Source organism: Pan troglodytes, chromosome 11, assembly GCF_028858775.2.
Source record: "Pan troglodytes isolate AG18354 chromosome 11, NHGRI_mPanTro3-v2.0_pri, whole genome shotgun sequence".
In the NCBI taxonomy this organism is placed as follows: Eukaryota; Metazoa; Chordata; class Mammalia; order Primates; family Hominidae; genus Pan; species Pan troglodytes.
The window spans coordinates 41,186,331-41,211,675 of NC_072409.2; the positions used below are offsets into that span (position 1 = coordinate 41,186,331).

Consider the following 25,345-nt stretch of genomic DNA (forward strand, 5'->3'; position numbering starts at 1 on the left):
GCAGCGTTTCAGGTCTGCCCAAGGCCCTGCCCTTGGTCTTGCTGACCCTCAAGTCCCATCTCTAGACATATCCTGTGCTCCACAAAAGTCTCTGACAGGAAGAAGATGGAGTTTGGGCCATTCCTAAAAACCAGGCTGGGCACTCAGGAGGCCACAGCAACACTGGCCTGGGCATCTTTCCTTCTGTGGAGTTCCCTCACTCATGGCATCTGGGCCAAACACCACACCTGCTGTGAAATCCTCCACACCACCCACCTTTTAAAAAAATGTACGTGTCTTATGCCCTCATCTGGGCCAGGGGTGGGCAAGCTGCCACCTGTAGACTAAATTTGGCCCTCCACCTGTTTTTGTTTGGTCCTGTGAGCTACACACAGATATTCCAGTTTTAAAATGGCTGGAAAATAATCAAAAGAAGATATTTAATGAGATGAAAATTACATACAATTCCAATTTCAGTGTCCATCAATAGTTATTGGAACACAGCCATGCCATTTGTTTCTGCATGGCCTAGGGCTGCTTTTGTGTGGCACTGGTGGAGCTGACAAGGTGCGTCAGAGACCTGATGGCCCACAGAGCCCAAAATAGTCACCATCTGGCCCTTCACAGAAAACATGAGCCAACCCTGGTTCAAGATAACACGTATCTTGGGCTGGGGGCTTATTGTGCCTCCACAGCCCTTCAGTGCCCAGGGTCAACAATGGCCAGGGAGTGCTCATGGCATGGAATTCTGTGCAGCACCCATGTCAGTGGGTGGCTGGGAGGAGTCCGGTGAGTGAGCTTGGAGTGGCCAGCGTAAGTGGGCTACTCTGAGAGGGGCTGACAAGGGTGAGTGGACACACTAGGAACATGCAAGTTGGAGTTCTTGGACTCTCCCTACAGCCCAGCACCCCCGGGGACCCCCAACCCCACCTCAGCTCCCCAGTGGAATAGTCCCCAGCACGCACGTCCAAGAGCTCCAGGTCCTCCTCCACTTTGCCCTGGAGCGCTCCCACCATCTGGAAGAAGAACTGGTTCACCAGGGTCTCTGCCTCCTCCTCAGTGAAGGCTTTCCAGTCCAGCAGCTGCTTCTGGAGTGTGTGGGACAAGGCAGAGCCTGGCTTAGGACTGAGGTCCCCACAGGCATCAACTGCATCCTACAGGCCTCAGCGTTGCACAAGTCAGACCTGAGCTCCAGGTGAAGGGCCCTGCACCCCATGAATTCTGTTCCCCTGAGGGTCTGGAGGGCCAGGCACAAGCTGGCTGGAGAGGCATGCAGGAGCTCTCGGGAGGCTCCCCAAGTGGTGCTCTCAGCCGAACATGCTTCACAACAGTTAAGCTTTGGGGGTGGGGGCATCGCTTACAGTCTTACCAAGGAGGCAGGAAGGGACATTCTGACTCAATAGTTCCCCTAACCCAGAGAACAAGTCACAGTCGTGCTTGGGTTTGGGAACGAGTTTACTGTCTCACTCTGTTATGCAGTGGGCAGGGTGGAGGGGAAAGTGGGGCCAGGCCTATCTATGAAGGGGGCGCATTGCAATAACCCCCAGGACACAACCTCCATTCATAAACAACGCCCAGTGCTGTGTATGACAGAGAGTCAAGGGTGAAGTCTGAGGTGATCTGAGAGCACACACTTCATCTTACATGGGCTTCCTGGAGGAGGTGATGGGTTAAAACCTGAGAGATGGCAGGGATAGCTGGGGAGGGGATCTGGGCAGAAGGAACAGCTTCAGAATGCCCAGAGACCAGTGAGCACCAGGCACTGGGGCTATGAAGCCATGCCATTTTCTTCCATGAGGAAGAAAAGCTTGGATGGAGGCTAAAGGGTGTGTGGGTGTGAAGTGGGGACATAGCTGGGGAAGGGAAGGCAGTGGGTATGGGGCCAGGGAAGGCACTTCAGGTCCTGCCCAGGATTCCTCTTCTCAGGCCTGCAGGAAGGGTGCCCACCTTACAATTCTGCACATGCATCAGGCACTCCTGCCACGTCTTCTCATACAGCAGGCGGATCCGCATCATGCAGTCCACGTGGTAGGTGTCTCCATGGGCAAAAAACAAAGCAAATCAGTCCAGAAGGAAGAGAAGATTAGAAAGGGGAGTGTCCCCTTTGCAAAGGAGCAAAATGCCTCCACAGCAACATTTATTTAGGTGAAGATCAGTGGTCCCGATTGAGATCAGGGGCTGGTGTCCCCTTACAAAGTTCCTGACATCCCAAGATAAGGATATCAAATGAAGAGCTTGTCGTTATCTGTTCTGAATCCATTCTGGCCCTAACTCTTGACTCGGTTTCAGGGCTGGTGAAATTCCTTTTGGGAAACTGCACCAAGTTGTAAACCAGTAATGAGAGTGGAGATCAATGAGCATTTACTGATCCTATCTGTGGTTCATCCCTGAAAAACGGAATGCACTAGCAGAATGCACAGAAGCTTGCTTTTTTATTTATTTTCTCTATTTCTCCTCCCTTCAGTTTCCCAGCTTATAATAAACTCAGTGTGACTCTGATGTCTAGGATAAGCAACTCTGGTTTAGTGCTGCTGGCAATTTCTAGAAACTGAAAGACCACACAGAGATTTTGTGGTGGTTGTTCTTTGTCCAGGGCTGGGGAGGAGGGCAGGGGGATGGCAGCTAAGTATAGATTTAGGATACCTGGGAGGGTTGACAGATGCTAGAACTGATGAAAAGAAGCTCTAAATCTGCTTCTTCCTGTCCCCAGGGCTAGTTCCTAGGCCAAGGTATCCACACCCTTCCGTGAGGCCACTGTGATGGGCTCTCCCAGGTCCCCCTGCTTCCACTACTGCATCCCTCTGGGCCATTTGCGCCCCCTGACATCATCACCCCCAGCTCAGAACCTTCCACTGAGTTCCCACTGCCCTCAGGATAAAGCCCAGACTTCCACATGCAGCCCACGTGGCCAGCAGAGTCCAGCTGCTTTGCATCTTCCAGCCTCCCCTCCCTGTTTCCAAAGGCCCCAGCCCTGTCTTGCCTCCGGGGCCCTGTACACTGTATCCCTGCTTGGAATGCCTCCTCCCTCTTGGCCTGGCTGACTTTAACCTCCCTTGCAGTTCTCAACCACTTCCTTGATACTTCCTTGTCAATGTTTCCACGATCCTGAACCAGCTGTGTCCCTAACTGTGGCTCCCATGGCTGGGGACCTGTTCATTCTCTACTTGTTCTGACTTCTGCTCTGGACTGGAAGTGCCCGAGGGCAGAGCCAGCTACTGAATGCCAGGGCCCAGCACAATGCCTGTCTGTAGGAGGCACTGAATGAATGGCAGCCATTGCTATTATTTAGGGTCCTGTGGCTCATACAGAAACACTCTTAGTATTATAAACCTGAGAGCCCTAGAAGCAATGGCAGGTACTACTAGCCAAAGTACCCAGGCTAAGTCTAGCTGTGACACTTCATTGGCTGTGTGACCTTGGGCAGGATACTTCACCTCTCTGTGCCACTAAACCCTTCTCTTACTACAAGAGGACAATGACACCACCGACCTCACTAGATTGCTGTTATCCTCTAAGGAGATGAAAAACTTTTTACATATCTTCTAGAGCAAGTCGTGGCAAACCTCATACAGTCTCAGTTGTAACTACAGATGTTCCTTTATTTACAATGGGGTTATGTCCCAATAAATCCACCATAAGCTGAAAATATCTTCAGTTGAAAATGCATTTAATATACCTAACCTACCAAACATCATGGCTTAGCCTAGTCTACCTTAAATGTGCTCAGAAAACATACATTAGCCTACAGTTCGGCAAAATCATCTGGCAACAGAGTACACTTGTTTACCCTCATGATCTTGGGGGGCTGACTGGGAGCTGCAGCTTGTCACCGTTGCCCAGCATTGCCAGGGAGTATCACACCACGTATCCAGGCACCATAGCCCCCAGAAAAAGAGCAAAATTCAAAATCTGAAGTACAGTTTCTGCTGAATGTGTATCACTTTCACACTACCATGAAGTCGAAAAGTCCCAAGTTGAACCATCCTAAGTCAGGGGCTATCTGCTTTCATCTCTGCCATTTACAGTGAAAGCAGCCACACAATACATCAACAAACGAGGCAGTTGGGGGTCTAACAACACTTAGTTCCAAAACCAGCAGTCAGCACACAGGCTACAGCCTGACTGCCCTTATTATAGAGCATTTTGAAACATCACCATTTGTGATTGAGGATTCTCTGTGTAAGCCAGGCACTGGACTACCACTGGACATCCACCCCACAAGTAGGGACCATTATTACTCCTCTTGCCATCCCTATTTTACAGAGGAGGACATTGAGGCTACCAGAGGCCCTAATTTTCCCAAGGTCACACAGCCTGGGAGGAGCAGAGCTGGGCATCAATACTATGTGCTCCACCTCACACTCTTGGGGCATGCCTCTGAGCCTTCCTCAAAGAGGGTATCAGAGCCATCTCTCTGTCTCCATGCTTGGGTCAGGGGTCAGGGGTCATAGGGTGCGGCTAGTGTAGCTGCAGGCTGGGCACTGAGGAGGGGAGGCCTTAGAAGGGAGGGGGGCCTTTTGAGCCCTCAGAGCTCACTTTTCCCGCCACACCCCCATCCCTCCTCCCCATGATGGCGGCGCCACTCATTTGGCTGAGCTTCAGCAAAGCAACTGCTTAAACAGTTCTGGAGAAATGCAGGTGGAGTCCTGCAGACGTCACTCACCTAGCTCCTTGTTCAGGGAGTTGAGGGAAGAATGCCACTCAGTCAGCTGAGTTTTGCTGTAATTGGGGGGCAGGAGGTCACTGGGAAGGAAGATACGGCAAGTAAGCCACACAGGAACAAACCGTTTACTCACCAAAATGGGTAGCATCTTCAAGGAACATAGCTCCAGAAAATCATGGATTTAAACACTGAAGAACAAAGGGAACTGCTGGGGATTTCCTGGTGCCAAAACATGACCTGGCTGAAAGGTCTTTTAATTAACAAATTCTAAGTAACGAATTTGTTACTTAGAAAAGAAAAGAACATAATTTTTCCAGGGGAAAAACTGTTCACATCCCTTGACCAAGGAAGCCTCCTTCTGGGACTTAATCTGAGATGGCATTATAGAATGCACATAAAGTTTATGTATTAAGATGTTCACTTAACAATGCTGTTCATAAACACACACGATGATTTAAAAACCTTCACATCAACAGTAGAAAACTAAGTACAGCAAATCCTCTTCTGAAGTCATTAAAAATAGTGTCATAAAAAAAGAATGAGATCATGGCCTTCGCAGCAGCATGGATGGAGCTGGAGGCCGTTATCCTACATGAACTAACACAGGAACAGGAAACCAAATACCACAGCTTCTCACAAGTGGGAGCTAAACTTTGAATACATATGGGCATAAAGAAGAAAACAGACACTGGGGCCTACTTGAGGGTGGAGGGTGGAAGGAGGGAGAGGATGGAGAAACTACCTATCTTGTACTATGCTTATTACCTGGGTGACAGAATAATCTGTACACCAAAACCCCACAACACGTGATTTACCTATATAACAAACCTGCACATGTACCCCTGAATCTAAAATAAAAGTTAAAAAAAGGACACCGAATTCTTTTTTAAATTTTTATTTTTATTTTAAGTTCCAGGGTACATGTGCAGGATGTGCAGGTTTGTTACATAGGTAATGTGTGCCATGGTGATTTGCTGTACCTATTAACCCATCACCTAGGTATTAAGCCCAGCATGCATTAGCTATTTTTCCTAATGTGCTTCTTCCCCCCACCTCACCTTCAGACTAAGCAGGCCAACTCTCAGCTCTCTGGCCCTGGGCTGGCCAGCTGGATCTAGAACACTCAGTGGGCACCCCACTGAATAGCTTTCTTATGAAATTGAAATCAGGGCTGGTTGGACCCACATCTGAGGAGAGTGTCCACAGCCTCTGACAGGTGCCTCCAGCCTCCAGTGTCAGATGCCTCTGACACATACCTCCAAACTGCAAAGCTCATGGAGCCACTCTGCTCCCCAGTGCCCTCAGAAAAAGGTCCAAATCCCTCCACCTGGCCACAGTTCCTGCGTGCTCTGATCTGTGCCTGCTCCTTCCTCACCCCCGTTCATTGTTTCTTTCAAGTTGCTTGGCAGCTACACTAAGTTTCTTCCTGCAGCACATGGGCCATGGCCTTTCTTGTGAGTGGGGCTGAAATGGTCCAGGTGGCCAGCCCAGGGCCAGAGAGCTGGGAGTTGGTCTGCTTAGTCTACAGACTGCAGGCCACTTCTGCCTCCCTCACTGCACCCCAAGAAGCACCCCTCCTGGGCCGCCCCTCCTGCCCATACCAGATGGTGCAGAGGTGCTTCAGCCGCCTTTGCTGCAGGACGTTCTGGGTCTTCAGCATGACCTCTAGCTCCTTCGTCACAGCCGGGGGAGTATGGATACTCTCACTGGCCATGAACTCACTGGTGGCCAGACATGTTGGCACCATAAAGGGGAGAGGAGGAGCAGGGCAGGAGTGAGAGAGGGAAAGAGAACCATGGTGACAGCATTCAGAGCCCCAGCACTCCTTCCCTAACACCACCCCCAGCCCCTTCCTCCCCAGGCTTTGCCTCTTCTCTAGGACCCTAAAGAAAGGAGGGACAGAGGGTGGGTGGGAGAAAGCGGGGACAGAGGAATGGAGGAAAGAATGGAGGGATCGTCAGGTCAATGGAGCTCTGGCACCAACAGCATGAGACCAGCAGGCTCATATTTGATGGAGTCCTGACCACCGCCTGCCTGCTCTGTAACTTTGGTCAAGTCCTTCTCCTACTCTGAGCCTCAGTTTCTTCTTCTGTAAAATGGAACTCATGATAGTGCCTTTCTCGTTGGCACTTGTGGGCACTCAGTAAAATGATGCAAGCAAGCCCCCTAGCACTGTGCTTGGCTCATGGGAAATGCCCAGTAAACGGCAGCCATTGCTATCACTGTTGATGATGTTTGGCATTTATAACAGCTTCCAGGTGCCAGGCCCAGATAGGCACTTTCCATGCAGTATCTGGTTGGATGACTGAAACTCTGTCACAGGTCCATTAGGATGCCTGTTTTGCATAGGAAGAGACAGATTCTGAATGTTCAAGGGCTTGGTCAAGGTCACATGGAAAGGCAAGATGGAGGTAGGCCTTGGTACACTTTTCCTTCATCCACAGCAAAAGTGACACTTGGCAGAAGAAGCATGGACAAGGGACCTCTCTTCACACCTCCTCCCATGGGAGGGAGGAAACACGCTCCCCAAGAGTGGGAAGTGTTTGCCTGAAGGATGGCCACTTGTTCAGGCCCAGTGTCCACAGGGTTATGAGTGATAATAAAGAGTGGAAATTATACAGATAATTGGATGAATGTTTTCCAGCTGTATGGAGCTCAGCGAATGGTCATGAAGCAAGGTTCATGAATAAAATATGAAACTGCATATACTGTATGGATCTAAAAGAGCCTGGGAGAAAATATACCAAAATATTTGCTGTGCTTCTCACTGTGGGGAGAGATTAGTGGTGATTTTTAATTTATTCTTTATACCTTTAACTATTTCTAACTTTAAAAAGAGCAGAGAGAAACAGCAGCATTTTTAAGCAATGGCAAAAAGTGAGGGAGAATGCCGCCCCTACCCTTTGCCAGCCCCTGGTGGGCTGGAGAAGGAGCTGCGTGGGCGGCACTGACCTGAAACTCTGCAGCAGGGCCTCCTTCTTGAGAGCCTTCCAGGTGTCCACCAAGCCTTGCCAGCGGTGGCGGCTGTCCAGCTCCTGCTGCAGGGTGGACTCCATCAGGTTGACAAACAGCTGGGCGAGAGCCTTCCGGTTGCCCAGCAGGGCATAGTTCATGACCTGTGGTCACAGATGGGCAGGGCTCTAGACAGGGCAGGGTCTCTCTCGGGTCAGGGCAAGGCTCAGTTAGAAAGGAGCAGTGGGAGGCTGGAGAGGGGAGGTGCAGGGTGAGGGCCAAGTGGGGTGGTTGCAGGGCCTGAAGGGGACTGAGGGGTCAGTGGGCACTCGATGAAGCTTCCTGGCACTAAGTAGCCATGGACAAGGGTCTTCCTTGAAGGCTTAACCACAGACCCTGACTGCATGAGCTTCAGCTCAGCTCCAAGGTCACTTCAGATGGTTTGTTAAAGAAGGTGAAAGGAGGCAGGCACTCAGTGAGCTCTAAGTGTTTACTCTTTTTTATAAATTTCTTCCAAAAGCAGAGTGCTCGTGCCATCAGGGACGAGCCACATATGGTTGTTAGGAGAACCGAGACCCAATGGCAAAATGAGGCCAGAGCTAGAACATTCTTCAGCAGTCCTCCCATGGCTTCTCACCTGGGCACCCCTGGCATGGGCGTGGGATGATCCTCCATTGCATGGCACTGTTTTGCCGTTTAGCATACTTGCCCCTGCTTAGATGAGAGTAACTTCCCCCATCCTCCCTGGCCCCAAATGCCTCCACACATTTCCCAAAGCCCTCCAGGGAGGCGGCAGTATGCTGGGGCAGTGGGTGAGAACCCTGCCAAGCTCAGAGACTAGAAATTCCAGTAATGCTTTTCAGTGGAGCCTGAGGCTTGATTTAGCTGTACTTCCTAGCTGGGTGGCACTGGCAAGTATTTCCTCAACCTACAGATCCACAGCCGTAAGATGGGGTTCATGCTATTTATAGCATAGGGATTTTGTGAAAATAAATGAGAAAAATGCAGGTAGAACAAGTAGCAAATGCAAGTTGTAATAATGAGTAGAAGCACAAGGAAGGGAAGCAGTGAAACACATCCGGGACACTGAAATCCTTGACTCTCCTATTGGATAAAACGTGCACAACTTAGGAGCCCTCGCTGATCTCAGAAGACAGCTACCACAGCTGGACCCTCTTTTATTATCCTCCCAACAAGTACTGACAGGTATTACAGGCAGTCCCCGACTTACGATGGCTTGACATGATTTTTCAACTTTATGATGGGTTTATGAAGGTGTTAAATGCATTTTTGACTTTCTACATTTTCTACTTATGATGAGTATACTGGGATGTGACCCTATCGTAAGTGGAGGAACATCTCTATTATCTTCATTTTACGACGCAGCAAGCTCCAGGCTCAGGGGCTGAGTCATTTCAGAAGCTTCCACATCTGGGCAGTGAAAAAGGTCTGTGCTCACTCCTTGCCTGTGCTTTATCTGGGTCGCCATGGAGCTGACATGGGCTGGACCCATCTGTGATTCCGAACACTGTCCTCTTTTCAGCCTACTGTGCTGCCAGGAGGCCCCTTTTCCAGCAAGCTCAGCTCACTGCACAAGACCAGGAAACCCACAGTGTGCCTTTGGGCAGCCAAAAGAGGAGTCCTCTCTAGCAGCAGAGGAGTTAAGACTTTGCTCTGACCTTGGAGACATCATGAACAACCTTGAATTTTGTGTTTTCCACCCCAAGGAAAGCAGCTGTGGAGAGGGGTGCTGGGGGCATGGACAGGGGAAAGCAGTGGGGACAGAGCCAAGAGGCAGGCTCAGCAACGGGCACAGACCACTGGTAGGAAGAGAGGCAAGAAGAGGCAGAAAAGCCAGACATAGCAGGCAGAGCAGATCACTCATGAAGGTGGAAACCACCCTGAGACCACCGTAGCCCCCCGATGACTCCATAGTATAGCGCCTATTGCATTGCACACAGTTGCTGAGACATGACCTAGTAGGTGCTCATTAACATCATCAGCGCTCCAGACGATAGCCCTATATTAGGTGTGCCTGGTTCAAGATGTCAGGGAAATATGAAATGTACTTTAGAAAGATCTCTATTGAAAAGAGAGATAGCAAGGACTACAATAGCAAGGACTCTGCTTCTCTACCTCAGAGGCCCACCTGAGCCCCTTAGAAACGTTATAGATGAGAAGCCCACCATTCCTGAGACACCAGACACCAGGCTCGGGGTGCCCTGGGTTCCTGGTCCTGCCCCTTCTCCCATGGGCTGATCCCTGCACAGGAAAACCACTCACCATGGCTTCTTCATTTATCAGCCTGTACACGTCGGGCCGCATGAGGTAGGAAGTTTTCTCTATGACTTCTGCATATTTCTTCAACACGCTTTTTAGCTAGAAATGACAAGGCACCATACTTAGTGGCTCATTTCCTGGAGAACTAAAAGGAAATAGAAGGATGCCTAATAAACTCGGCAAGTGACAGTCACCACACAGCCCACCTGCAGCCGACTTACTTTATCGGCTCGGGAGAACTCCACCGAGTGCAGGGCCTCATCCAGCTCCTTAATCTCCTGCTTCCGGAGCAGTAACCGCCCGGCCACCTTATCCCACAGCTCCAGCAGGGCCTACGCAGAGAAGTTTGGGTCAGGCTAGGAGCTGGTGGGAGGCAGGGAAGAAGCAGGACCTGGGTGGGGCAGGCCCAGCCACGAAGGGACCCCTACTTGGATGGTGTAGTCCTCAAGGTTGGTGTCATTTTCCACCTTTAGGAAGAGACGGTTCATTTCTTCATCAGACTCAGTCAGCTTCTTCAAAAAAAGTCCCCCTGTGTCCACGATGAGAGGTTCCATTTCCTGTAACAGGCCAGGGGGATGATGGCCAAGGCATCAGCACCCCTGGGAAGGAGGGAGCCTTCCCTGTCATGGGGGAAGTGCCAGGCATGGTTCTATCTCAAAAATGATGATCATTGCCTAGACCTAACGAGTTGAGGCTCACTAGTCAGCTCACAACCACGCCACACGCTCTGCGCTGAGCCCTCCTTCTTGGCTCATTTGATCCTCATCACAGTCTTTGAATTGGCTGCTGACATCGGGCCTAGCCTACGGTTGGCGCTCAACAAATATTCATTAAAGACGTGGCCAAATGAAAGAATGCCAGGTTTACTTCAGATGAGGAAACTGAGGCTCAGGTAGATGGCTTCACCAAAGCCACAGAGCTCAAGGGTGAAAGCAGACCTGGCATCTAGTTGGGACGTATGAAGAAACACGGCTGGAGAGCCTGTTCTTGGTGCTTTGGGCACAGAGCCAGCTCCAGGAATCCAAGGCAGGACAACACAGGTCAGAAAAGACTCAGGGAGAAGGGGACAAATGGAAATCTGGGGCTCAGGGCAATCCAGAAGGGCAAAGGCTGGTCTCGTTTAGGGAACATTCCAGACACCAGTGTGTGTAGAGATGAGGTCTCTGGAGAGGAATGAGAGCTGAATGGGGGGCAGTCCATAAGAGCCCAGCAGAACTGGGCCATCAGCAAGGGGTGTGCCATTCTGCCCTTCATCAGAAGGACTGAGCAGGGAGGCTGAAGGCTAGGCTTTGGTGTCAGACCTGGAGGGAAGTTCTGACTTGGGCCCTTATGCACCAAGTCAGGTGAGACTCTCTGGGCCTCACTGCAAAAGGGGTAACAACAGCACATGACCTGTAGGGCTTTTCCAAGAACTATGGGGACCTGTGCCCACAAACACTCATAACAAGCCACTCAGGCACTCAGAGAGGGTTCCATGTCGTCTAAGGCTCTGTGAGCCCCTGAGGACCTCTCTGCTGGAGAGGGGGAGGGAGGCTGGGAGCCATGACACACCCACCTTTGGAAATGGCACAGGAAGGGAAGGGAAGGGAGAGGGAGGATTCTCACCTTTCCCACCTGCGCAATCTCCTCCTGAAAGCTGGCCAGAGCGCTCTCGTAGCTCCTCCTCTTGTGTTCTGCTCGCCTTTGAAAGGTGCTGGTGCTTATCTTCTCAGGAACTGCGGAGCAACAACAGAGGTGATGAGGCTGCCTTCAGAGCTCTCAGGAAAAGGCAGCACAGGCAGACAGCCCCTGCATACCGAGGCCTGGCTCAGAAGGTAGACCCCAGAGCCAGGTCAGGGTGGCAGAGGCTTAAGGAAAAAGAGAAAAGACGACAGTGATTCATGAGGGCTAGAGGGACCGAGGCCTCAGATATACAGTTAAGAGCTGAAAAAGTTCCAAAATAGTATGCACAGAATGTTTTTTTTAAAAAAGTTATATGGAAGCAAATACATATAGAAATGATAACTGCCAACACTTCCTTCCATAGCACTTCCTGCATAGTAGGTATTGTTCAAACTCAGCTAGTCTTCATGCTGAGGCCAAGAGGTGGCTTCCATTCCTAGCCTCGTTTCACACGTGAGGAAACTCAGTCATGGGGGGTTGTAGAACCAAGTTGGCCAGCAGCTGAGCAGGGATCTGGGCCACTTGCTTCCAGGTCTGTGCTCCTGCCACAAGCTCTGCTGTCCCCTTTATCCAGCTGGAAAGCCGGATGCCACGTGGGTTAACCGGGGGTGGGTTGGGGTGGGGGCTGGTGACTCTCTTTGGAGAAGAACAGGTGTCATGGTGAAGGGGAAGGTTTTACTTTCTCTTTCTCTCCTTCCTTTGTTTTTCTTCAGTGAGCGTGTATTACTTTTTTAATCATAAAGAAAAAAGGTTTCTATATTAGGATAAGGTCAAACTAGGACAATGTAGTAGGAAGGAAGAAAATGCAGATGAGAAATACTGTTGGGAACCTGCAAGAAAACGAGTGGCATCCTTTAATCACCTGTTTTGCATCAGTAACTGCCCTCCATGCAGGCGGCTCCCCTCCTCCCCCAGCTCTCTGCACAGGTGAGGACTCTTGGCTGAGATGCTCAGGGAAAATGCCCTCTGGGTGGCTGAGCCGAGGAACACAGTGGGAGCTCAGGGCCTTCCTCAGAGGAGTTGCCAGGAGACGTCCCCACCTCCTGCCCAGGTCTCGCCCTGGCCCAGGACAGGCCTGCCTTGAGGCTGAATGGAGGCTCACCTATAGTATCCATGAGACCCCGCACTTCTCGGGCAGCGATGGTGTTCTCACTCTCTTGGGCTTTTTCCCTCTTGGCTCTTTCCTTTTCCCTGAGACACAAGCAGAGAAGAGTGAAGTCCCAGCTCCTGATGCCATCCATGGCAGCTCTGGCACATAAGGGCACCAAGGGGTGGTTCTCCAGAGGGACTGTGGGCAGCAGCAATGGACCAGGCACACCCCAATTCCAGAGAGCCCTAAGGCAGTGCCCAGGCTCCCAACAAATGCCGCCTGGGGTTCCCTGACAACAGACACCGTGGGTCCCTAGGTGAGAGGTTGGGTCCCTGCCCTCAAGGAGCCTGCTCTGGCTCTGGTGGTCAAGTGTGGATGATGAGCCTGAGCCACTTCCCACCTGGGGAAACTGAGGATCAGAAGGGGTACGAGCAGCCCAGTGAAGCCAAATCATGCTAGCTCTTGGCATGCATCCTCATTTGCTCCTTCAGCAGCCCATCCTATGACGTACTTGAGGTAACCTCATTTTCCAGAAAGGGGGATGGGGCTTATAGGAACCACAGAATGCAACAGAGAGGACACTCCAAGATCAATCCTTGTGACACTAAGGCCCATGGAATTTGGGTGAGGGAGGAGAGAGCTGGGGTTTCAGGAGGAACTATTTCAACAGGGAGGACCAGCAGGGTGGACGTGACATCAGCTTTGGAACTGGCATCTGTGAATGCCCTGTCCATGGGGCAAGCACCATAGAAATCCCGCAGCTCCCAGCAACCGCTGCTATTCCTTGGGCCCCCCATATGTCCAATACTTTCCAGTCAACTTCTCATTTAGCCCTCATGCAGACCTAGCAGGGAGGAAGCTGCTGGGCCTGGGCTGCAGCTGATGGGGCCCAGGCCAATCTTCTAGAGACAGGTCTTTCAAACCTTGTCATTCTAAATGCCCCTGGACCAAGGCAGCCCTGTAGGAGCTGAGATGATGACACCTGCTGTCAACTCCAGCTTCTTGGTCACTTGCTCCAGGGACTTGGGGCTTGGTTTATACCAGTGGTGATTTACCCCCTGGCCTGGGCTGGTATCCACCCACCCAGGAGTCTGCCCTGGGTGATGAGCACATAGGTGGACTGGCCTTGGCTGGCCGAATCTTCAAACACCTGCACCCTTTGCTTTGACGCCTGAGGGAGACAGGGTGCCCTGGCTCTGCCACTCATGTGTTCAGCCCAGTCTGGCCTCTGCTAGCCCTGCAGAGTGTCTAGAGGGAGCTGGGCCCTATGTGTAGTTCCTCTAGATTCCCACCTGGGACATCAGGCTGCCTGTAACCCTGGATGCCCACCTGGGGCATCAGGCAGGGTGATATGGGCTAGAGAACACTGACCTCAAGTCTGGGCTTGGGTGGGCCAGTGGATTTTTCTATCTGTTGGGAGTTCAGAGCATGAGGGTCAGGAGTTTTAGGGGTGGCTTTCCTGGGAAAATTCAAAGGCCAGGTCAGGGCAGAGAACTATACTCAGCAAGGGGTCTGTCCCTGCCCCAAAGAGGGTGAAAGGAACAACCAAGACAGGCAGCGGAGGCCTGCTTTCTATCTCAGAGTCCCAGGCCCAGCAAGGGTTTATGGCTTGTGTAGAACTCAAAGTGCCTAAGGGGAGCACCGTGCCTGCTCCATTCTCTCAAGAACCCTGGGAAGATCTGTTTCTTCCTTTTCCCCATAGCTGACAGTCAGAGCTCAGCGAACTGAAATGGCATGCTTAGGAACTTCTAAACTTGGAAGTTCACAAGAAACTCCTGATCTCCATGCCTGACCCCGCCTGCTCTCATCTCAGGAAAATACATTTCTGCTGTTCACCCAGCACTCAGGCCAGAGACCAAGGGCTCTCAGGAGCTCTCTCCTCCCCTCCAATTCATCACTAGGTCTCATGGGTTCTGCCTCCAAGAGACACCCGAGGCCCACAGCTACTTTCCCTCTCACAGCCACCAACAAGGTTACAAGGACAACTGCAGTGTCCTGTGCCCTGGCCTTCCTGCCTCTTCTTGAAGCCCCCCACATTCTGCACAGAGCTGCCTGAGGGACTTCAAAAATGCAAATCAGCTGCTCACTGCAGTAAAGTTCAAAATACTGACTGTGGCCTGAAAGGCTGCTCCCAGCCTCATCTCCTGCCCTCTCTCAGGGTCCATTTACCTTCAGCCTTCAGGAGGGGGCCAAGACCACCTTTCTCAGAGCCTTGTCCCCATACTGCACCCTCTGGTTTCAGCTGATCCCCCTCCTCAGAGAGCTTTCCTGACCCCTGTCCCATAGCCCCGTCCCCTTAATCAGAGCTTTTCTGCCATTGGGGGGATGTGCTTATTTATTTACTTTCGAGGTCTCAAGTTTCATAAGGGTGGGATCCCCATACCCAGTGCCTGGTCCTAGGCACTTAATCAATAATGATTGTGGGAGTGGGGGAATGGGGGCGAGAGAAGCAAACCATCCTGCAAGGTAGGTATTAGCCTCCCTGCTTTAGGGGTGGTACTTGAGACTTCATTCCTACAGGCTACTCATCTTGTGCTGGCTCTTTTTGAGTTTTTGAAGGCTCAGGTACCCTAGTGCATGGGGGTGAGGCATGGACAGCAGGACCTACCTGTGGAGAACAGGGTTTTCCATGATCCAGTCGTTGGGGAGGCTGTGCATCCACTTCTGCTGTCGGGGAGACATCACCTCCCCTTCAGGAGTCTCCACCTTCTTCATCATGGGTATCCTGCCACTCTTCAGGGTCACAGAACGCTCTGCAGCCCGCTTCCTGGTGGCCGCCAGGGAGTGGACCAGCTGCACCTGAATCCAGGGAGGACCAAGGATGGGGGAGTGGTCAGAGCTGCTGACTTCCTAGCACTCTCAGGCTGATGGTGGCTGTCTAGAAAGACATCCAGAGAGCTGCCCCCAGGAAGGCACTTTTCAGGAGGCCTTCAGCCCCAGGTCATATCCCTATAGGAGAGCTCTCCTCCCAGTAACAGTCACTCAGCCACTTCAAAGAAGGCCTCTTTCTAAGAACCTTAAATGAAGATCAAGATGAACATCTCAGCCTTTTTTATAATCACAAGAAATTGGAAAAACAGAACTGACTAATAATAGGGATTGGCTGAGTAAACATGGTATGTCTGTTTGATGGAATGTTAGGCATTTGTTAAAGATGAGACCCAGAAATAATTTTTTATAACCTGAGGAAATGCTTAGGAGATGATATATGGTTAAATATATCACTTACATGCATTAGAAATTATAGAATTATAGAAATTAGAAATTAGAAATTATAACCAAAACTATACCATATGATCTCAAAATTTAAAACGCATAGGAAAATGCCCTGGGGGAAGTATGCCAAGAGTTAAGAATGGCCTTAGAGAGAGCAGGATCATGTGAGTGACGTAATTGTTGTTTTGGCTTCTTTATACTTTTATAATTTCCAGAGGTTTTACAGATAATTATTTAAGGCTTAAATTAGGAATGCAAATCCCTTTTAAATAAGCAGTACAGAACTTCAAAGGAAGAATTTGGGTCTGTGTGTTTCTTTTAAGATCTTGTTTTGTCTATACAGTGCTTTAGAGAGAACAAGGCAATTTCAACAACCTACACTGTTGTCAAAAGGGCTTTCACTTTAATACAGTTATGGGAGTCCTAGATCAACAAGTGGGCAGCTGCTCAGTATGGTGAAATACATGGGTGCCCACGGGCATAGAAAAGGGTCTGTGAGATACTGTTATGAAGAAAAAGCAGATTTCAAAACACTAGTACAGAATGAAACCTATTTTTTAAATACAAAAATTAGTCATGTTTTTATGCATGGGAAAAACAGAGGTCACCCAGTGGTTCCATCCAGGCTATTTCTGAGTAATTTACATTTAAAATTTTAATTTAAGTTTTCTAATTTTCAAGAACTGACATTCTAATTTTGTATTGGTACAATTTAAGAACCAGCAAGAATTATTTTTAAAATCAAAGTAATTTCAAAGCCCTTGTTTTATTCAATTTCCAGTAGGGAAGCCCTGGGAGGGAGGGAAGTTTGGAAGAAAGCAAGGGAAGGGGGATGGAGAAAAGCGGGACAGAGGGCGGCTCCTACCTCAGCCTGGAAGATCTGCTGGTAGGCTTTCCCATTCGGAACCTGGGTCACCTTCCCCACTGACGACATCTTGGCCGCTGGCTGGATGCCCCTGCCGGGAAGCCGTCGTCCAGGAAACGCGTCTAGGCTTTGGTGTCTCAATTCCAATTCCTGAGGTTGGGAAATCGCCCGTCCCAAACTCAGGTTCAGGTCCAGGCGGGACGACGTCTGGCCTCGAGGCGGCACCCCAGGACAGGACTCCCCGGGGAAGGACTCTCTGCTGGGGGGTAGGCGGCTGGGGAACGTCGACTTAGGGTTTTAACTTTCAACGAAACGATGAAACTAACCTCAGATGAGCTCTGAACTCGAGCAGGAGGCCGGTTCTCCCCGCCGCGCATGGCGCAAATCCGAAGGGACTCTGGGAACGCGAATAATACAGGATTATTGCTTGTGCTTCACTCTGCCATGCTCTTCGGGGAAAAGTTAACGGCGCTCAAGGTGTCGGTTGGGACTGGAACTCTAATGCGGCGCAGAACTCGCATCCGGGACCCTAATCCACCCTCCATGGGACACAGGGAGGAGAATTGGAGGGAGAGAGTAACCTGATTCAGGTCACGCTAATTAGGCGCCTACTGTGTGCTGAGAAGACCCAACCAGCCTCTGCCATCCCCCTCCCTAGCCCGCCAAGTAGACTGAGCAGCCCCTGGACGTCCCCCTGAGCCCGGTAGATTGGAGGGAGGCCTTGCGTCCGGCCTGGCCGCGTCCCCGCCTGCAGAAAGCACCTCTCAAGGCAGCCAGGGCCGGTCCAGCAACAACTGCAGCTGGACGCCCATGGTCTCCAAGGCAACGCGGAGGGGAGGGACTGCCCCAGCTCCGCCCACGCTTTTCTTCCCAGGGAGGGGAGGTTGCTCTTAGCAATGGGAGCGCCCCACGTGGCGTAGTGAAACTCAACTATTTCCTTCAATGCCAGTTCCTCCTCTCTACAAGGACTACAACCCCAGGGCTGCCAGGAGCAGCACTATTAAATGTTCTGAAAGGTGGTAGGATATATGAGATGTAGCACTGAGCCATCACGGTCAACAAAGTCCATCCTAACTTATTTGCCTTGGTTAAAACCAATCTCTGCTGGGGGACAGCATACGGTAGTGTTTGCCTGTAAGTTAGAAGCTGAAAGACTCTGGAAGAAACCATCTCTTTCTCATTTTAAAAGAGGTTGAGAGCTCAAAATTCAGGGATCAAGGCTTGCCTGGCCAGAGATGAAAATGCTTGTGGTTGGCACTGAACGTGGCCTCGGGTTTCCCATACATATGAGACACCCAGTGCCGCCTTACAGAATCCCTCCCTTTGGCAGTGATATGTTACAACTGCTAATAAATGCTCCCTATGCCAATTTTCTAGAATGAGTGATTGTTCTGTCCAGACTAGAATCAGAAATTAAGAAATGGTGAGTATAAAACCCTTTTATTCTCATTCTTCAGTCCTGGGTTTTATTAACAAGGTGAAGTACTGTAACAAATGATTAGATTCATTTTAGCTGGAAAAAGAAAACGTGTAGGTGACTGAGGGAAGGGATGAAAACACAGTAACAAATAGGTAATGTCCAGGAATTACTTGCAGTCTCATATCTCTTTCCCATCCAAGGAGGCCCTACTGGCTTTGGCCTTGAACATTAGAAACTATTTTCCCTACCCAGATGCTTTCTGGGTCCTGGTTCCAGGCACATCTGTAATTTAGGGGTTTCTTTCTTTTTAAAAAATTATATGGCTATAAATAGCAGGCATGGACATGTGAAGTATGGGATTTTGTTTTGATTAAACTCCATATTTATTGTCAAAAATTAAAAAAAAAAGAAAAACTTCAATGGAGAAAGTAAAAATAACCCATAATCCCAGCACTGAGAATTTACCTCCCTTAACTTCCAAGTTTTTGAGACTGTGTGTTTGAGTTTGCATCAAACGTGGAAATTCGTGTTTGCCTTTTGGATGGCATTTCCATTCTCCTCCCAACCTGATAATATCATAGCGAAAGACTATGATATTACGTAAGTTACGTATCATAAATATGAGGCTTTTTCACATAAATCTGGCAAATATGTATTCCCATTCTGTTCTTGCGTTTTTACTCTCTTGAAGGTGACTTTCAATGAAGTGATGTTACAACTTGAATAGGTCCCAATTTATCCATTTTTGTCTTTATGTCCAGTACACTTTGTGTCCTGCTTAAGAAATCCTTGCCTGCCTCAAGGTCATGAAAATATTCTCTGATATTATCTACTGTAAATATTGTTTTAAACTTTCACATTTAAATTTACAATCCACCTGGAATGGGTTTCTGTTTATAGTATGAGTTAGGAGTCACGATTCATTTCTTTCCCATATGGAGAACCAGCTGACCTGGGCCGCTTACTGAAAAGACTGACTTCTCCCTACTGCTCTGCACACCTCTTTCATCATACATAAAACATCCAAATGTGTGGGTCTGAGTTGGGCTCTCTAATTCTATTTCTCGTAGTTTCTATCTTTGCACTAGCAGCACACACAGCCTTCATTACTATAGTTTTAAATGAAGTCCCAATATCTGGTAGTGTAAGTCCTCCACTTTATAGTAGGGTGCTGAGAGTGGGGCCAGAAAGTCATTGGGTGGGGGGGTTCAGAAATGTTCTCATTGAGGTTACATTTTTTGCTGTGACCAGAAAGACCAGAGGAAGCCAGCCCTGCCCAAGTATTTGTGTGATGGTTACTTTTATGTGTCAACTTGACTAGGCTAAGGGATACCCAGATAGCTAAGAAAACATTATTTCTGGGTGTATCTGTGAGGCTATTTTCAGAAGAGATAAGCATGTGAATCAGTAGGCTGAATTAAAAAAAAAAAAATGACCTTACCAATGTGAGTGGGGATCATCCAATCCTTTGAAGGCCCAAGTATAACAATAAGGTGAAAGAAGGTGAATTCTCTCTCTCTCTAAACTAGGACATCCTTCTTCTCCTGCCTTTGGACATCAGAGATCCTAGTTCTCATGCCTTCTGACTGTGGAATTTACACCAGCGGCTCCCCAGGTTCCCAAGTCTTCAGACTCAGACTCAATTACATCACTACCTTTACTGGTTCTTTTGCTTGACTATAACATAGTGTAGGACTTCACAGCCTCTGTAATCATATTAGCCAACTCCCATAATAAATCTTCTCTTAGCTATCTATATCTATATATCTCTCTCTACTTATCCTATTGGTCCTGTTTCTCTGGAGGACCCTAACTAATACAGATTTTGACACTAAGAGAGGAAAAGAATTTTAAGGATTAGTTTTCTGAACTGGTTTTGGGGTTTCTGAAAATGGCTCTCTAATCTGTTTAGACATAAAGATGCTAATGACTTCATTTCCAGTAGTAGAGAGAGCACTGATAGTCCATGTAGTGAACTATTTATAGAGATGTGCAAAATATCTGGATTGGGTACTTCTAATTAACCACTTATAAGAAGGAAAGAGCTAAGTAAGTCTGTGTATGACACTTCCAAACATTTTTTGAAAACTAAGAAATACAGTTATGTTGGTTGATTGCTTTCACTACTGGATAAAGCAGTGAAAGAAAAGCTATCTGAGTCAGGTATTTGAATTCCAAGCTCAAGAGCCACATAAATGACTTAATTAAGAGTGTCTAGGTGTGCCCTGAGGGAGAGGCTTATCTCCTGTAGATGCAGGACTGAAATTACTGAAAATCAGACACAGGATCTTATCCCAGCAATTGGACGAATTACAAGCAAGTTGAACCCCAAGCCTCCCAGGGTGTCCAGTTAAAAGTTCAGGCCTTCATTGGGAAACAGGGTTCTATATGTTGGGATGGGGATGTGTGAGAAAATTTTGATGAAGCTGGGGACACTGAGCTCCTAAATTTTGAAGTCTTCTTTGCCAATGGAAGAGGTATCCCCACTCCCAGAAAAAGTGGCTTTCCCACCCCCAACAGAAATAGCTTCCCACCCACAGTGGTATCAGCTGTTCAACCTCTATCTGAGGGCATCAACCCTGCATTGTCTGAAGAAATGACGGCCTTATATGAGGTAGTTACCATGAAAGATAATAATGATGATTCTCCTCAAGATCTACCCCCACCACCCGTCTCTAGACCTCTAACTTGACTCAAGTCCCAGCAGGCCCCTAAGGTTAGGTACAAAGTGTGATGCATGAGGAAGTACACTACACTCCAGAAGATCTGCTTGAGTTTACTAATTTATATAAGCAGGGATCCAGAGAACATGTGTGGGAATGGATGTTAAAGGTATGGGATAATGGTGAAGGAGCATAAAGCTGAACCAGACTGAATTTATTAAATGGGCTCACTAAGCAGAGATTTTGCAGCTTGAGAAGTTAGAAAGAGCACTAACAATTTGTTTGGTTAGTTTGCTGAGTCATGGATCAAAAGATGAGCAAATTGGAAATGACTGATCTTTCTTGGTTTAAAGTAGAAGAAGGGACTTAAAGTCTCAAGGATATTGGAATGTTAACGTGAATTTGTCATTTAAAACCTAATCACCCACACCGAAGGTTCCAGAAGACATGTTTTTCTCCAATACTTTGAGAAATAAATGAGGAGCTCCAGTATCCTTAAAGAGCTCTGCAATTTCTCTTCTCTGTAGGCCAGATCTTAAAGTGGAAACAGCAGTCACTCAACTGGAAAACCTAAATGCAATAGGAGTATTTGGATTTTGGACTGGCAGGGGTCAAGTGGAGGCTCAACAGCCCAGACAAGGTGGTCTAAATTACCATAATGAATAGCTGAGTTAAAAAAACAATCAGAATTATCTGAATTGCACAGCCCTATAATGTTGGCTACTCATTTACACCAGTGGCTTCCCAGGTTCTCAGGTCTTCAGACTCAGACTGAATTACATCATTACCTTTCTGGGTTCTTTTGCTTGACCACAGCATATTGTAGGACTAGTTAATTACAGTGTTCTTAGAAGTGAAATAGATACGAAGTCTACTAAATTCTTATATGATCCATATAAGCAGAAAAATTCCAGGTCAAGTCACCAAAAGTCTAATTTGAATCTAAAAACAAATAATCATGGCTCCTCAATCAATTCCAAGTTTTGAGCCTGTTTATACCCTTGAAATCCTTTGAATGAAGGGGAAGTTGGGCCTCCTCAAGGAAGGACACAACTGAAAATTTAGACAGTACTGTTAATCTCTCTCTCAGCCTTCCACAAGGGACATACAGCTCTTTACCACAGTAACTGTGTATTGAAGAAAAGGAAATAATCAGACATTTCAGGGACTACTGGACACTGGCTCCGAACTGACATTGATTCCAGGAGAACTGGAACATCTTTGTGGTATCTTGATCACCCTTCCTTGCCATAAGATATCACACTAGTCTATTACGTTAATGACATTAGACTGATTGGATCTGATGAATGAGAAGTAGCAACTACTCTAGACTTATAGGTAAGACATTTGTGTGTCAGAAAAGTGGGAAATAAATCTAACTATAATTCATAAGACTTCTACTTCAGCGAAATTTTTAGGGGTTGGGTGGTGTGGGGTACGTCAACCTATCCCTTCTAAAGTGAAGGGGAAGATGTTGCATCTAGCTCTTCCTACAACCAGAAAGAGACACAATGCCTGGTGGGGCTGTTTGGATTTTGGAGGCAACACATTCTTCATTTAGGTATGTTACTCTGCACTTTCCAAGTGGCCCAAAAAGCTGCTAGTTTTGAGTGGGTCCGAAAACAGGAGAAGGTTCTGCAAAGGTCCAGGCAGCTGTCCAAGCTGGTCTGCCACTTGGTCTGCCACAAGTACCATTGCTCCAGCAGATTCAATGGTACTTGAGGTGTTAGCAGCAGAGAGGGATGCTGTTGGGAGCCTTTGGCATCCTATAGGTGAATTGCAGCTCCTGTCTTTAGGATTTTGGAGCAAGGCACTACCATCATCTACAGATAACTAATCTTCTTTTAAGAGATAGCTTTTGACCGGCTACTGGGACTTAGTAGAAACTGAATGCTTGATCATGCGTGGGCCACCAAGTTACGATGTGCCCTGAGCTGCCCATGATGAATTTAGTGTTATCTGGTCCACCAACCCATAAAGTTGCCATGCACAGCAATACTTCATCATCCAATGGAAGTGATATATATATATATATATATATATATATATATATATATGTATATACACATATGTATATGATTGAGCCTGAACAGGATCTGAAGGCAGAAATAAGTTACAAGAAGTGGTCCAAATGCCTGTGGTTCCTACTCTTGTTACAATGCCTTCTCTCTCCCAACCAGTACCTTGTGGCCTCATGGGGAGTATCTGATGTGGAAGCTGACAATATAAAATGGAGTCACTTATGTCAAAACTCTAACCAAAATGGTGTCAGGGAGGATCCATAAAGAAGAAGCCCTCATGGTTGCATTCTAAAATACCTGCATATCTCCTTCATACCTTGCTAACAGAATAACAGAATAGAACTTATCACAGAAATTTTCTCTGATCTGCAGTATTTCAGATAAGACACTTGGGCCAGGACATTTGCCTAGAAACAGCTATTTTCTCCCAGTGAACTAACACCAAGTCCTGAAATGAGTCACTGAAACCAATGAGCTTTGTTTCAGAGCAGCTTGCATGTACTTCTTGATGATCGTATGATTTCAGTCTTTTAAAATTTAATAAGACTTTTAAAGGGCCTAACATATGGTTTATCCTGGAAAAGGTTCCATATACACTTGAGAAGAAAAAGTGTTCTTTTGTTATTGTATAGAGTGTTTTGTATGTATTGATTTATGGTGTTGTTCAAGTCCTCCATTTCCTTATGAATCTTCTGTCTGGTTTTTATATCCATTGAAAGTGAGGTATTGGCTGGGCACGGTGGCTCATGCCTGTAATCACAGTACTTTGGAAAGCCAAGATGGGTCGATCACTTGAGGCCAGGAGTTCGAGACCAGCCCAGACAACATGGTGAAAGCTCGTCTTTACAAAAAATACAAGAAGAAAGAAAAAATTAGCCAGGTGTGGTGGCATATGCCTGTAGCCCCAGCTACTCAAGAGGCTGAGGTAGGAGGATTGCTTAAGCCCAGGAGGTGGAAGTTGTAGTGAGCTGAGATCACACCACTGTACTCCAGCTTGGGCAATGAAGTCAGATCCAGTCTCAAAAAAAAAAAAAAAAAAAACAGAAAAGAAAGAAAGAAAATGAGGTATTGAAGTCTCTAACTATTATTGTAAAACTGTCTATTTCTCTCTTCAATTTTGTCAATTTTGCTTCATATGTTTTGGAGTCTAATATTATATATGCATATTTTTATAATTGTTATATATTCCTGGTGGGTTAAACCCTTTATCAATATATAATGCACTTCTTTATCTCCTTAACCCATTTTTTCTGAAAATCTTTTTGTTTTGATAATATCTAGCCATTCTGGCTCTTTTCTGGTTATGACTTGCATAGAATATCTTATTCCATCATTTTACTTTCAATCTTTTTTGTTTATAGATCTAGAATAAGCCTCTGGTAGACAGTATATAGATGGATCATGTTCTTTATCTTCTCTGCCAACCCCTGCTTTATAACTGGATGATTCTAATACATTTAAATTTAAAGTAATTACTGAGAAGGAAGGATACACTTCTGCTATTTATCTATTTGTTTTCTCTATGTCTCGTATGTTATTTGTTCTTCAGTTCATTCATTTCAGCCTTTTTGTGTTTAGTTGATTTTTTGTAGTGTACTATTTTGATTATCTTCATTTCCCATTTCTGCATGTTTTTAGTTATTTTCTTAGTTGTTACCTTGGGTATTAAAATTAACATCTTAAACTTATGACAACCTAGTTTGACTGATGCCAACTTAGTTTCAATTATAAACAAACTCTGCTCTCATACATTTTCATCCCTTCCCCTTTATAAAGTTACTGTCATAGATTGCATTTTAATACAGTGTGCCCAATAACATAGATTTATCATAAGTGATTCATGCTTTTGCTTTTTTAATCATAGAGGAAATAAAGGCACTCTAAATGAAACATACAATAATACTGGGTTTTCTATTTATTAATGAAGTTGCCTTTATCAGTGATCTTTATTTCTTCATATGGCTTTGAGGTACTATATACTTTTACTTCTGCATGAAGAACTCACTTAAAATATTTTTATGGCAGGTCTATTAGTGAAAAACTACCTTGACTTTTGTTTATCTGGAAATATCTGAATTTCTTCTTCTCTCAAAGGATAAGATTTTCTAAATATAAAATTTTTGATTGACAGTTTTTTCTTTCATCAGTTAAGATGTATCATCACACTACCTTCTGCCCTTCATGGTTTCTGATAAGATATCCACTGTTAATCTTATTGAGGACCATTCACTTGTGGTGAGTCTTTTCCCCTTTGCATCTTTCCAGATTTTTTTCTTCATCTTTGATTTTCAACAACTTGGCTATAATGTGTTTCAGCGTATATCTCATTGAGTTTATCCAGCTTCATTAAGCTTCTTGGGTGTGTAGATTCATGTCTTTCATCTGATTTGGAAAATTTTCAACCATTAATTTTTTCAAATATTTTTCTTCTCATTTTTCTCTTTCTTCCCCTACTGGGACTCTTATAAAATGTGTATGTTAGTTCTTTTGATATGTCCCCCAAGTCCCTCAGGTTGTGTTCATGTCTGTGACCT

General features: G+C 47.1%; 1 protein-coding gene across 23 annotated transcripts in view; it reads right to left on the bottom strand.

Moving 5' to 3' along the window:
- Positions 1-25,345, bottom strand: part of CCDC180 (coiled-coil domain containing 180) — an 84,000-nt gene that overhangs the window by 51,856 nt on the left and 6,799 nt on the right. For 9 of the 23 annotated variants that reach the window (XM_520133.7, XM_063788485.1, XM_063788483.1 and 6 more), the window contains 13 exons: positions 17,034-17,104; positions 16,708-16,857; positions 15,235-15,425; positions 12,639-12,727; positions 11,480-11,589; positions 10,303-10,431; positions 10,096-10,206; positions 9,878-9,973; positions 7,595-7,758; positions 6,244-6,363; positions 4,643-4,722; positions 1,927-2,015; positions 945-1,067 (listed from right to left, as the gene is read on the bottom strand). In XM_520133.7, coding sequence (XP_520133.3) covers positions 945-1,067; positions 1,927-2,015; positions 4,643-4,722; positions 6,244-6,363; positions 7,595-7,758; positions 9,878-9,973; positions 10,096-10,206; positions 10,303-10,431; positions 11,480-11,589; positions 12,639-12,727; positions 15,235-15,425; positions 16,708-16,857; positions 17,034-17,084 — 1,503 coding nt within the window. In that variant the 5' untranslated portion in view covers positions 17,085-17,104. Of the gene's footprint in view, positions 1-944; positions 1,068-1,926; positions 2,016-4,642; positions 4,723-6,243; positions 6,364-7,594; positions 7,759-9,877; positions 9,974-10,095; positions 10,207-10,302; positions 10,432-11,479; positions 11,590-12,638; positions 12,728-15,234; positions 15,426-16,707; positions 16,858-17,033; positions 17,207-17,288; positions 17,575-25,345 lie in introns of those variants that run through there. The other 14 variants (XM_063788487.1, XM_063788486.1, XM_063788480.1 and 11 more) reach the window with 8 other exon arrangements.